A 12915-nucleotide genomic window follows, 5' to 3' on the forward strand; every position below is an offset into this window, starting at 1 on the left:
GAAAAGGCTGATCTGTGGATCTATCAATCACCTCTCTACCTACCTACTTATCTAGCTAGCTCCCTGCATGTATTTTTAAACAACTTTTCCCCCCGCAAAGCCCCAGTAGATAGTTGTATGTCATAGTTGCACATCCTTCTAGTTGCTGTATGTGGGACGCGGCCTCAGCATGGCCGGAGCAGCGGTGCATCGGTGCGCGCCCGGGATCCGAACCCGGGCCGCCAGCAGCGGAGCGCGCACACTTAACCACTAAGCCACAGGGTCGGCTCCCCTGCGTGTATTTTTAAAACATAAATTTGGCTCATAAAACTCTGAACTATGACAGCAAGATGGTATAAACTTGATCTTCATACATATAACATTTTTTAAATCAGCAATTCATGATTAATATTTAATGTATTAGATGCTTATTATATGTGATAAACACATCTTACACATGAGGAATGACAAATATGTGATGTTAATCATGCAAGAAGCTTCTTTCCAACAACAAAGTATTTAGTACTACTTAATGTTACATTTCAATAAAACAGTGAACTACTATTTAACCTCATCAGTTCTGAGAAGCCAGGTACAGAAGCAAGGTACATTCTGAACCTATCTTTCTTTCTTTCTTTTTTTTTGAAACATTCGTGTTAGAGAGACACAGATAAGATTTAATAAAAATCAACTAGGTACCTACTAGGTAACATACTGTGCTAAAATCAAAAAGATTGTGGTTTTATTAGCATTTGTTTATTTATGAATGTTATAGGTGCTTTGATCTATATAAAATAGTACAAGGTACATGGCGGTTTCAGGTGTAGTTCAGTATACAGAGGAGAATGACCTACATGAGTTTTTTTTCCCAGTTGAGTTCTATGGAGCCCAAGAGTTCCAGAGGGCTCCTTGGGGCCACCTTGGGCCAATGAGGCAGTTTGCTAGTGGGAACTGCTCCTGGCATTCTGCTCCCATTTCAAACACAGCACTTTGTGCACTTAATTATTCTGTAGCTTGTTAGAAACCGAGGGGCTTGGATGGCTGTTGGAAAATCACCCAAAGAAAAAAATGTAGATGTGACATGCTTTCTTGAATTAGATTTTATTTTTGAACGCTCAAGGAGAGAACAGAATATGACTGAAACAGTATCAACACTCTACTGTACTCAGGAAGGATAAAGGAGATGATCTTTCCCTTTAGCCATCATTGCCCAGGTTAAGCGTAGGGAAGTAAGCATTTGTTTGCTTTTATTGAAGTTTGGAAAATGCCACTTCCGCTATGCCTCTGAGTTCAAGCATTGCACTTCTTTATGAATGAAACATACCTTATTTCTAAAGATTAGAGGCAAATGCATAATCTTGTGTACAAAGGGACAGATAAAAGAGTTAGGGTGTAATGAGCAAGCGTTGAGTGTGTGCCAAGGGAAATGTCATGCACCCCCTTTGATGTATTGTACAATCCACTGGTTCCCCTTGGCCTCGCCAGATAATGTCAAGTGAGTGCTATGCAAAGTCCCTGCATTTTAAATATTAATCATGCTCTTCTTGGAAAAGATAAAATTATACATTATGACCTAGAAATGACTAAAACCTATGGGGATTTTTTACTATCCTTGTTTTATCCACTTGAAAGTATTAATTTTAAAATTAGAGAAAATAAATGAGTCAAAGCTGGTTTCACAATGTACTTTCCTTTTCAAGTTCCAGTCTAGGAGTCCAAAACCCAGCCTAAGTTCAGTTCAAATCCTCAGCTCTGTGTTGGACAGGTACTGTAAACCAAGATTCTACGCTCGGCACGCTAGATGACACAGCTGATCAAGGCCCTTTGTCCCATCTAGGACCTGGCATTCTAAACGGGGGATTACACATGGTCAAAAACAACTATAACCAGAAGTGAGAGAAAAGTGCTAGAAAAGAAAAGCAGATGCCTGGGAGATAAGAGGGAATGAGAAAATCTCATTAGTGGAATTGATTAGATTTTATGGAATAGGTGGCATTTGAGGTTCACATTAAAGGTCTGATGATTTTAGCTTTTCATTCATCAGTTGCATGCAACCTCAGGCAAGTCATTGAACTGAGGACTCAGTTTCCATATCTGTTAAATGACAAAGCAGAATCCTCATACCTCCAACATCTTTTAGGTTCTGACTCAAAGATCCCATGATTTTTGGCAGACACTATCAACCATACCTCTTCCCTGTCCCCAAAAGTCATCATCCATTATATAGACCACCCAAGCAAATGACAAGAGGAATTAAGCATGCCCAGGATATAAAGAGAAGAAGCAAGGGGTCAATAATCAAGCATATATTTAGAAAGTACTGGGCCGGCCCCGTGGCTTAGCGGTTAAGTGCCTGCGCGCTCCGCTACTGGCGGCCCGGGTTTGGATCCCAGGCGCACACCGACGCACCACTTCTCCGGCCATGCTGAGGCAGCGTCCCACATACAGCAACTAGAAGGATGTGCAACTATGACATACAACTATCTACTGGGGCTTTGGGGAAGAAAAGGAGGAGGATTGGCAATAGATGTTAGCTCAGAGCCGGTCTTCCTCAGCAAAAAGAGGAGGATTAGCATGGATGTTAGCTCAGGGCTGATCTTCCTCACAAAAAAAAAAAAAAGTACTACATACAGTATGGTAATTAAAACCTAAACATCTGGATAAAATGCAAACAGTGTTTAATGTTGGCATGTACCAAGAGACCCGCAAGAATGATCAATGCACTCTGAGGAGCTAGGGTCCTATTTATAGGATGAAAGTCTTAGAAGGCTCTCTCAGCAGGAATGCTATTAATTAAGTGGTGAAAACACAGAAAGGAGAAGGAACTGGGGTATGGAGGGGGCACAGGAAACATAAAGAACAAACACTCTCTAGTTTTTTTTCTTTGCTGGGAACATAGTGAGCAGAGAGTACAAGGTATAACCACTAAATGAATTGACTGTTCCAAGTTTAAAAAAAGCAAAACACTTTTTTTCTTTTTCTCCCCCCAAATGAATTCCACTTGGGGTTTTGTATTCTTTAATCCTTGAAGATGTTATACAACAACTGGTGAAGAGAGAACAGCTAAGGTTGGTCGGGGGTGATGGGAAAGATACACACAGAGTATAAAAAGTTTTCCTCTTAGTCAGAATACAAACAGACAGTGAGAATTTAAAAGTGAGACTGAGATTTCAGCGTTGATTTTTTTTTTCTTTGTTACATTTGTATTAGTTCTTTCCATCACTCTCTACATCCCAGCTGTTCGTTTCAGGTGTAGGTTAAATCATCTTTTCTCATAGAATATTATATATATATATATGTTTGTAGCCAATAAACCATTGCTGACACCAACAAGCCTTGGGATTTTTCAAGAACTGGGGGTGGGGGAGTGCTCTCCCTCAGAGACACGGTGACAGATAGCTAGCCTGCCTCTCCTCTGGCACTAGGACCCACTTATCTTTATTCTTTTGGGCCTACATCATATATCAGAGGCCAGGTGCAGGGATACTTCGAAAGAGTATGCATGAGCTAGGATAATACCTGGGAGTAGGCTTTCTGTCTCTGTTAGTCAAGATTTCCTAGACTGAACTATGATGAGCTTACAGTTTCTACTGTAACAGACATATCCAAGGAAAGCTGCGGTAATTTACAGCAGGCTTGCAGAGAAACCACGAATGGATGATCATCAATTTAAACTGTAAATAAGGGCCTGTTTTGTTCTGGACTCTGATCCCAGTAATGCCCCTAACAAGCTGCCTGCAAAACCAGGGCATGATGCCGACTGTTGGAGACATGTTGATTGAAGAACTGTGCTCATCCTCACAAGCTGCTAAAAATAGCGATAAGAACATGAAGGCAAAACAAGTTTCTGGGAATGCAAGACAGTTATCCTGATGTCAGTTTTATTCTAGTTGCTCCCACTGATGTGAAAGCAGAGAGAAGTATCTGATACAAAAGATGTTAACTTCCTAGATAGCACCCTAGAGACCTAAAAGAATCCAACCCTTTAAAGGAGCCTGCCTTTTCACTGGAGGACTCAGAAGTCCTAGAAGAATTGGAGCAAACTTGAGTGCTTTTGCTCTGCATAATTAATAGAGCCTGATATTTCTTCATTTTTCTTCTTTTCTTTTTTTTTTTTTAACATAACCTCTCATTGATTGAGGGAGTCACATTCACACTTTAAAATGGTGTGCAGGGCCAGCCCCGTGGCTTAGTGGTTGGGTGCGAGCACGTCGCTGCTGGCAGCCCGGGTTTGGATCCAGGGCGCACACTGACGCACCGCTTCTCCGGCCATGCTGAGGCCGCGTCCCACATACAGCAACTAGAAGGATGTGCAGCTATGACATACAACTATCTACTGGGGCTTTGGGGGGAAAATAAATAAATAAATAAAATCTTAAAAAAAAAATGTTGTGCAGGTACTATCTCTGGTTCAAGTATGTCCCTTTGAGGGGGAAACTACGTATTTCATGGTGATAAATTCATTTCATAAGTAGGAAAACTGGACACAAATATACTGCTATGTCATCTTTATTGATTTTTGCACCATTGTAAAGACCTTCATTGTCCTCCAATATTTCTTAAATCTATCAGCATCTCAGAAAGTGACCCTGAAGGCCTCATTTATCTGTAGAGGAAAAGATCCCTTTTCTTAGGTTCACCCATAAGCATTGTGATTTAAACAGCTGAGGCCTGCCTCTGCTTCTGGAAGGTAACCAGCCCAGAGAAAGCTGTTCTCTCATAGTCATGGGCAACGACTTCTCTTTCTCTGGAAATAGGGTAGGCCAAGTCTTAATTCCAGCTAAATGCTCATGGCCAAGTGCCCTTTTTAAAATCCTCCAGATAACTATAGATTAAGTACGCTGCCTGATTGATACTGGTGTATTGACATGAGTGGATTCCATGGCAGGGCTCCTTGCTGTATTCCCTCTAAGCTTTTCTTCCAGTCTCAGAAGCTACATCTGGACTTGAGAGTCTCATCTTCAAGATGCTCCTGTAAACAATCTTGGAGTCTCCAGATCACCACCACATATTCTGCAAGTACAGTAAAGCCTATGATCACATTCAACATTTGGCATCTTTTTTTAAATCATATTCCTCTCTAACGGCATCAATAAAACAGAGACTGTCACTAGATTAGAACAATTCTAAGGTCTCTTCCAGTTGTAAATTCCTTCGTTTTTGCCTATATCACTTTACAAATGAGAAAATATAAATGTCTCACCCAAAGTCACCTGCTGGGTGGAAGCAGAGTCATTACAAAAAGTCATATTGCATTTAATATTAGAATACAGGACCTTTGAGGGTGGAATGCTGGCTTGTTTCTCTTTGCGTCCTGTGGTGCCTACGGTTTGTTGATTGTTAAACGAAATTTACTAAAAATGTGAACTAGAGGAAAAATCAATAGGGATTACAAGAATTGATTCAAAGCCAACAAACATAACTAAATCTCATCATAAAAATAAAAGATATAAGTTCAGCTCCTCAATTTCGGACTGTATACAGCAGATCAAAATTATTTAGATACAATTATTGATGACGGACCAGTAATCAGCCAATAAGGGGAAGATAGTAATGTTCAGGGTGTACCTCTAAATTTGTGAGGTTGACATTATTGAGCTGTGCTGTTCAATACCGTGGCCATCAGCCACATTTGGCTATTGACATTTAAATTAATTAGAATTAAATGAAACTTAAAATGCAGTTCCTCAGTCACACTAGCCATATGTCAAATACTCAATGGCCACAAGTGGCTAGTGTCTACAGTACTGGACAACTTAGAGGACATTTCCATCATTGCAGAAAGTTCTCCTGAACACGGCTATTTATAGAGGATAATCACTACTATTACTTCCAATAATTATATGAAGAAGGAAGAGGAGGAAGATGAGAAATGGAGAATAAAGTGAAGAGAAAACATTGATTAAGCCTTAACTATTCTGTGCTAAACACTTGAAATGCCTTATTTCATACAATCCTTACAACTTTCCTCATGAAGTAGATACCATAATTATCCCCTATTTTAAATCTGACGACACTGTGCTTGGAGAGATTAAATAAATCACCAAAGCTATACATTTGTTAACTGGTTTAGTTGGGTTTTTTACTGAAGCCATCTGACTCTAGAGTCTATGTGTAACTGGTAAGTTATACTGCTTCTACTGAAGAACTTGAAATGTTTAGAGCCAGAGTGGTTTACATAAGTGGTTCTTCATCCTGGGTACTACCAGAAGCATCTGGGGAGCTTGCTCAAGGTACAGTTACCTGAGCCCTAACCCAGAGCAACAGGGGCTTGCATATTTGGGGACCACCTACTGCTTTGGATGTGCAGCCAGAGTTGAGGATGATTGTTTAGGGATGTTCTCAGCCACCTGCCACAGTCCAGATAACAAAATGCAGAACCTACCCAAGGTCACTAACAGTAACTACTGAAGATATGAAATGAGAACCTAGACATCAGTGCTACCATCATAACAAAATATGGCTTAGGACATATTAATGAACAGGACTTTTCTATTTCCTGGTTGATACTGCTATTTCATGTAATTCATGTAATACTTAGACATTATATGTCAGAATTCAGAATTTGACAATGCAAGGTTTATAAAAACCAAACAATGGATGTAGCACCACTCTCCTCCTGAGACAAATAGGTCTTTTCTCATTAAAAAGTAAATATTTTCTTCCTGAGAAAATAACATCTCTCTCCGAAGATAAATCCTCTTAATAGGAGCAGTAGAACGTAGTAGAAATGGTATGACTGCCAACCAGGAAACCTGAATTCTAGTACCAACTGTGCCCATAACTGTGTGATGGCAGTAAACCATTTCCTTTCTTTGAACCTTAGTTTTCTCATCTGTAAAGTTAGGGAGTGGTGTATGATGATCTCCAAGTGGAGATCCTTCCAGTGGTGTTTCCACCCTGACACTGTATGCAGGCTGAATAAACTTTACAAAGGAAACTTCCAATCTGCTGTAGGACAATACATTCACTTTAATTCTAGTTAATCTATTTACTCTATGCCAAGGGAAAACAGGGACATCAGATGAAAACAGCCACGTTTTCCTTTGTCAAGGCTCATTCTGATTCTTGTGACTGATTGGTCAGAGCTCTTACAAGGGAGTCAGCAGCCTCCACTCAACAAGACTCATTCCCTACAGCTGCCATTCAGAAACGGTAATGATATACCTACCCCTCGCCCTCCTACATTCACAGCTGCTGACCTGAAAAGTACGATGCATCAGACATTTTACCACCTTAATATCCATCAACTCGCCTTTACACCTCTAATCTCAATTTAACTGTAATGGATTTTTAGGTGGTTAGAGAGGTTAGGCAACCAAGACAGAAGTCACATCATGAATAAGTAGCATTCTGAATATACATTTCTTACCTTACGCTTGTTGGTGGGACACACGTAGAGATAGCTCAAAATTGTTTTCAACCCAACTTTATCATTCAGCTTCTCATAGGTTGTCCCATAATCAGTTGACCTGTAATTCAAAAGGAACATTAATGAGGACAGAAGTATATGTCATTTGGCTGCTTGTCAGTATAATGCATGTTTTACATAGTAGAATGGCTCTCAGGAGGTTTCTAAATGATTCATGTAGTATATAATAATGCTTAATTATGTACACAGTAGCATCATGTGAGTGGTTAACATTTGCATTTAAATTGAATTGGTAAAAATTAAAACTCCATCTCTCTACTGCTCGTTAAAGTACGCACATTGCATAATGTGGTTAATCTTAAAAGATTAAGAGATGAGGATGTCCCTTGAATTGACCAAAGAAATATGGAGTTTTTACTCAGAGTTGACATTTCCAAACTTTTGCTTTATCTTTGGCACAGTAGAAAAGCAGGTTCTCCTGATTTATCTACAAATTGTGTTTTCTTTCATGAGTCATAGAATATACGGTGGGTCAGTCCCTTCAAAGGTCATTCAGTCTTTTCCTATTATTTAAGAGTAAGAAAATGTCTTAATAGCAAGTGAGATTTCACAGTCTTACTCAGTGGCCCTTTCTAGTGCTAAGCAACCTGGAGTTGGGAGGACATTACTTCTTGGCACTGACCCTATCTTTTTAGAGATTTTCTCATCTTTCTCTAACCATTGGTCAATAACTTATCAATTCAGATTGAACAAATAAACCTTAATGATCTTCTCTATGAAAGACTATTATATATTTCAGAATTGTAATCATTAAAACCTTGTACAGTAGGAAATGTTATCTGCATTTGAAGAAAGTGGTTGAGAGAACTTAAGTGACACTTTCAAAGAAAACAGCTGATAAATGGCCAGCTAGAATTTGAATCCAGGTATTCTGGTCCTAAAACCTATGTCATTTACATTATATCACAGCTTTTTTTTTTTTAATTTAAAGGAAACATATAAAATTCCTTCTCAGCCTTCTTTTTACATATAGGAGACTCCCAATGCAATTCATTCATTCATTCATTCACATTTGTTGAGCTTCTAAAATGTACCAGGCCCTGGATACAACACATTGTCCCTACTCTCAAGAATCTAACAGCTTTATTTGAGAGGCAGCAAGATAAAGTCATAACGTGTTAAGTGCAATGATAGACATAAGAATTAACAAGGCATAGAAAATAAAGTTGGTTTAATTAGAAAAACACAAAAATGTAATCATTTTAATTCATTTCTGATCTTACATATTCCTGCAGGTCATAAAGACTAAATAGAAGAAGTTTGTGTTAACAACCTTATCACCATGCATTAAGAGCCTACTCTGGACCAGCTACCAAAAAAAGAAAGCTATATAATATGTGATCTTGGAATGAAGGAATTAAAAATTTATTTTGGCTGGGGACACGGGACATTTTTCCCCTAAAATTTATGTATATTATATATAAATATTATAGATAATATTATATTATTATAACTATATCTATTATATATTTTATATATGTATATTACAACTAGTCAATACTTCACAGAATATAGATGATACACCAAATCACTGCAGATTGGGGTGTTATGCAAAGCTTCTTGGAAGAACTGTGGACCACCTTGAGAATGGAAAATGGGTAGGACTTCAGAAAAGGGATGTGGTAAGAGCGTCATCAAACCAGTAAACTGGAAGGTGCCAGTGTAACCCAAAGATATAACTGGCTTTCTTCAGGATCAATCTGTACTCTATCCCAATCAGACACTGGCTTGATAGCCAAGAATATTTGAAGGGTATTCCAGAACTCTTTCACAGGAGATCTTATCCATGAACCACAACAAACTTCTTTAAATCCTCCTTCCACATTCATCTTTGTCTCCTCAAGCTCATGCTGGTATGAAATTTCCTCCTACTCTCTAAGAAGTATCTGAGACTTCTTTCCTTACTTAGTCCAATCTTGGTGCTGGGCATTTTTTTCCATTCTTACCCTGGCCTTACTAGTTAAGTAAGAAGTAAGAAGGGTAAGTAAGAAAAGAAATTTCTCTCTTACTAGAACTTGCTTGTCTCCAAAATTCACTAGCCTTTCTCTACCTCCTTTTATTGGATAACTGTTTCTATTCATTATTCTGAACCATACTCCTAAGTTCAAGAACAAATAGATGCAAAATCTATCTAGGGGGGTGATGAGAAGAGGATAGAATGTGCAAATACTGATACCTTAATAAATTTTGCCTAGTGATAGACGGAAATCAGTAGGACTATGTTGGAGATGAGAGAATGGTTCAATTTTCTTAGTGAGATAATGGGAAAGGAGGCTAGTGAAGTAGAGACCAGTCTATAGAGGGGTGATAATTAGTTTCTTATAATTTATATTAACTTGTTCCTGAGCTACTCTACTCAATGAATATTTTTACATTTAAAAAATAATACACTCTACAAGGGCAAATTGTACATTTGTATATGTGTGTGTATATACTTAACTGAAATCTCAATGCGACAAGAAGATAATGGAGTAACTAGTTCAGGTTTACATTAGCAAACTTTTTTTCAGAAAGCTTACCATACGTTATTGGATACTGTTCTCTTATTATAACATCATCAACCCAAATCCTTCAAGGTATATGCCATTATTTTTTGCGCTACCTCCTGTCCCTTGATTTTTCAAAGCTCAAAAACTGAATCAAAAGTTGTTAATCCTCAATTCCAGCAGAGCTACGTGTTTAAGCATCATGGCATTGTAATAATCAATAGATAGTAAGAAAAAAGTGATGCATTTCCACACACCTAAAATGGCATAATCTAGCAGTTGTCCAAGGTTGTCCCACAGAACTAGAATTAGATAGTGTTGACATGTATCATTGGTAAAACTAACAATCAGCTGGGATACATTGGTACAATGGCACAGAAGTGAAAATATCCAATACTTGCAATACCAAGTTCTCTGAGTAATGCTCCTGCCAGCCTTACCACATGGTCTCTCCCTTGGAGACCTCCTAGATCTCCTCACAGTCCAGCAACCAAAAGATTGAGGGCTGGCACAGTAGAAGTCCTCAAGAAACTTGGTGTAGCACTAAGGTGAACACCTGTTCTGATTGGTCAGTGCCTATGCCAACTAGCCTGAGCCCCAGTGAAGGAGACAGTGACCTTGGACGAAGCACCGCACTCTGAAGGCAACTCCTAGTGCCCATCTGCAAACCCCCCTTCACAGCTAACAGATGCTTCCAGTTATCCTTGCTTGGTCAACCATGGGAACTGCAGACTCCTAGGGATGTGAGCTCTGAAGAGCAGAGGAGAGACAGATAGTTGAGCAGCAGGCTGGCTGGTGAGCCAAAGTACTAGCTGTTAAATATTTTAAGTATCATCCCTAGGTATGGGGGAGAGGAGTGTTATGCAAGATCAAAAAATGTTAAGAAATGCTTGATTAGGCAAAATTTAATGTTCCTTTACTTCAGAACTTATAAATTTTATTATTCTTATATACATATATAAATTTTATTAGTCTAACATATACTGTGAACCTCTTAAATGCACATTTCATGGAGTATTTTCCAAACACATTTGATTATAGGATCCATTCTTGAGAGATATCTAATGAAATTAGTGTTCTGAGCAACATATTCTAGGAAACAATATCAAAGACAAAAAAAGAAAGATTATGGATCCTGGTTTCATAAGAAAAGGGGAATAATAAAAATATTTAAAACAAATCAAATTTGCAAAGAGAAATGCCAGCCTATGCTAACCATAAAGTGACTACTGTTGTTAATGTGAAAAAAAAAGTAATCTTAAAAAAAAAATGTATCATACACAGACATATTGAAGACACAATATAAGCAGCCTTGAATTCTCAATTTGTACCGTTAATTTTAAAACATTCCAAAGTAAGCATTTGTTTTTCAGGTATGGTTTACAGGTTGACTTAGCTACAGATGAAAAACAGAGCTTCTGTCAACATCTATGTCGTGCTGGAAGAAGCAAAAAGCTTAAAAAATAAGCATTCCAGGAAAATAAATATGCAAGTGATTAAATCAAGGCATGTTTTTGCTTTTGATCCTTAATCTTTACCCTTTTTACAAACATACCTTAAGTAGTACTTTTAGAATATTTCAAAGTATGTCTTTATTTAAGTATTTACTATATGCATAGAGCTGAGATGAGTCGCTCTGAGTGGTGGAGAAGCACATTCAAGGCGTGGCACCTGCCCTGCAATACCTTATGACCTCTTTGAGAGGGCAAAGTCTCCCAGCAAACTTGAAGAAGGGATCAATATAGGGCATGACTAGTTTCCACAAAGAGTGGTAAAAATAAAATGTGTGATTGGATTTCTTCTACTATAATCTTATACCATCAAATGAGATAATAAATAAGCACGGAATCATTTGTAAGCTAAACTAATCCATAAAAAGTGCTGAGCACAATGACTGGCATGTAATAAGCAATCTGTAAATGATAGCTTTTGCTATTCATTTTATCAGTCATTTTTTTCTTTATTTTTTTGTATTCTTTGCCCAACACTTACTAAAACCCATAACACGAAACCTCAAGGAAAATCTCAATCACTGAAAATGATTTAGATTTAGTTTGCTTAGAAGAGAAGATATTCATGAAGCTATTGTTGTTGTTGTTAGTACCATGGAGTGGATTCCGACTCTTAGTGACCCTGTGTACAATAGAGTGGAACCCTGCTGGGTCTTTTTGCTCCATCCTCTCACCTTCTGGTGCTATATCAGACAATGCTCTGCTGCTATACACAGGGTTTTCATGGCCAGTTTTTTCAGAAGTGGGTGGCTAAGTCCTTCTTCCTAGTCTGTCTTAGTCTGGAAGCTCCGCTGAAACCTGTCCATCATGCATGACGCTGCTGGTATTTGAAATATTGGTGGCATAGCTTTCAGCATGACAGCAACATGCACCCACCACAGTATGACAAGGGACAGACAGGTGGCATGGCTCCCTGATGGGAAACGAACCTGCATTGTAGCAGTGAGAGCACTGACTCTTAACCACTAGACCACCAGGGCTGGCTTCTCATGAAGCTATTACCATTTTTAAATGTAAAAAAATTTAGTCTATCTTAATTTAAAGAATATATGCTAGTAGTTTTATGTGGTACTTGGATCAAAGAGGTAAAGGTAAGAACTAGACTTGAGAGCTAAAGACTCTACACTCTGCTTCTATAATAATTGTGCCAGGATTCCACTGCTGCACAGACTATAGTGCTTAAGATACCTACCAGATAAGAAAAATGAACGTTTATCGGGTGTTTACAATGTGATCTAAGCTCTTTACATGCAGAACCCCATGAGATGGACACTGACATGAATCACAGGTTACAAATAAGGAGGACCCAGAAGTATAACCAGCCTACTTAAGGCCACAGAACTTGGAGGGTGTGGCCCTCACACAGGCTGCCACTCCAGATGCAGCCTGCATCATTTCCTCCACGCTATGTCGCCTCTCTCAAAAGCTACAAGAAGAAAAGAAAATATACTTACAAAATCTAGTTTTGCATTTCTTAGTAAAAGGAATATGAACGGAAATTGCTCGA

At 38.6% G+C, this 12915-nt stretch overlaps 1 protein-coding gene across 3 annotated transcripts in view; it reads right to left on the bottom strand.

The window, feature by feature from the left end:
- SORCS1 (sortilin related VPS10 domain containing receptor 1) overlaps positions 1-12915 on the bottom strand; it is a 477606-nt gene that overhangs the window by 221093 nt on the left and 243598 nt on the right. For all 3 annotated transcript variants that reach the window (XM_058543953.1, XM_058543955.1, XM_058543954.1), the window contains exon 3: positions 7352-7451. In XM_058543953.1, the coding sequence (XP_058399936.1) occupies positions 7352-7451 (100 nt within the window). The remainder of the gene's footprint in view (positions 1-7351; positions 7452-12915) is intronic.

Source organism: Diceros bicornis, chromosome 6 (assembly GCF_020826845.1).
Source record: "Diceros bicornis minor isolate mBicDic1 chromosome 6, mDicBic1.mat.cur, whole genome shotgun sequence".
NCBI classification, from domain to species: domain Eukaryota; kingdom Metazoa; phylum Chordata; class Mammalia; order Perissodactyla; family Rhinocerotidae; genus Diceros; species Diceros bicornis.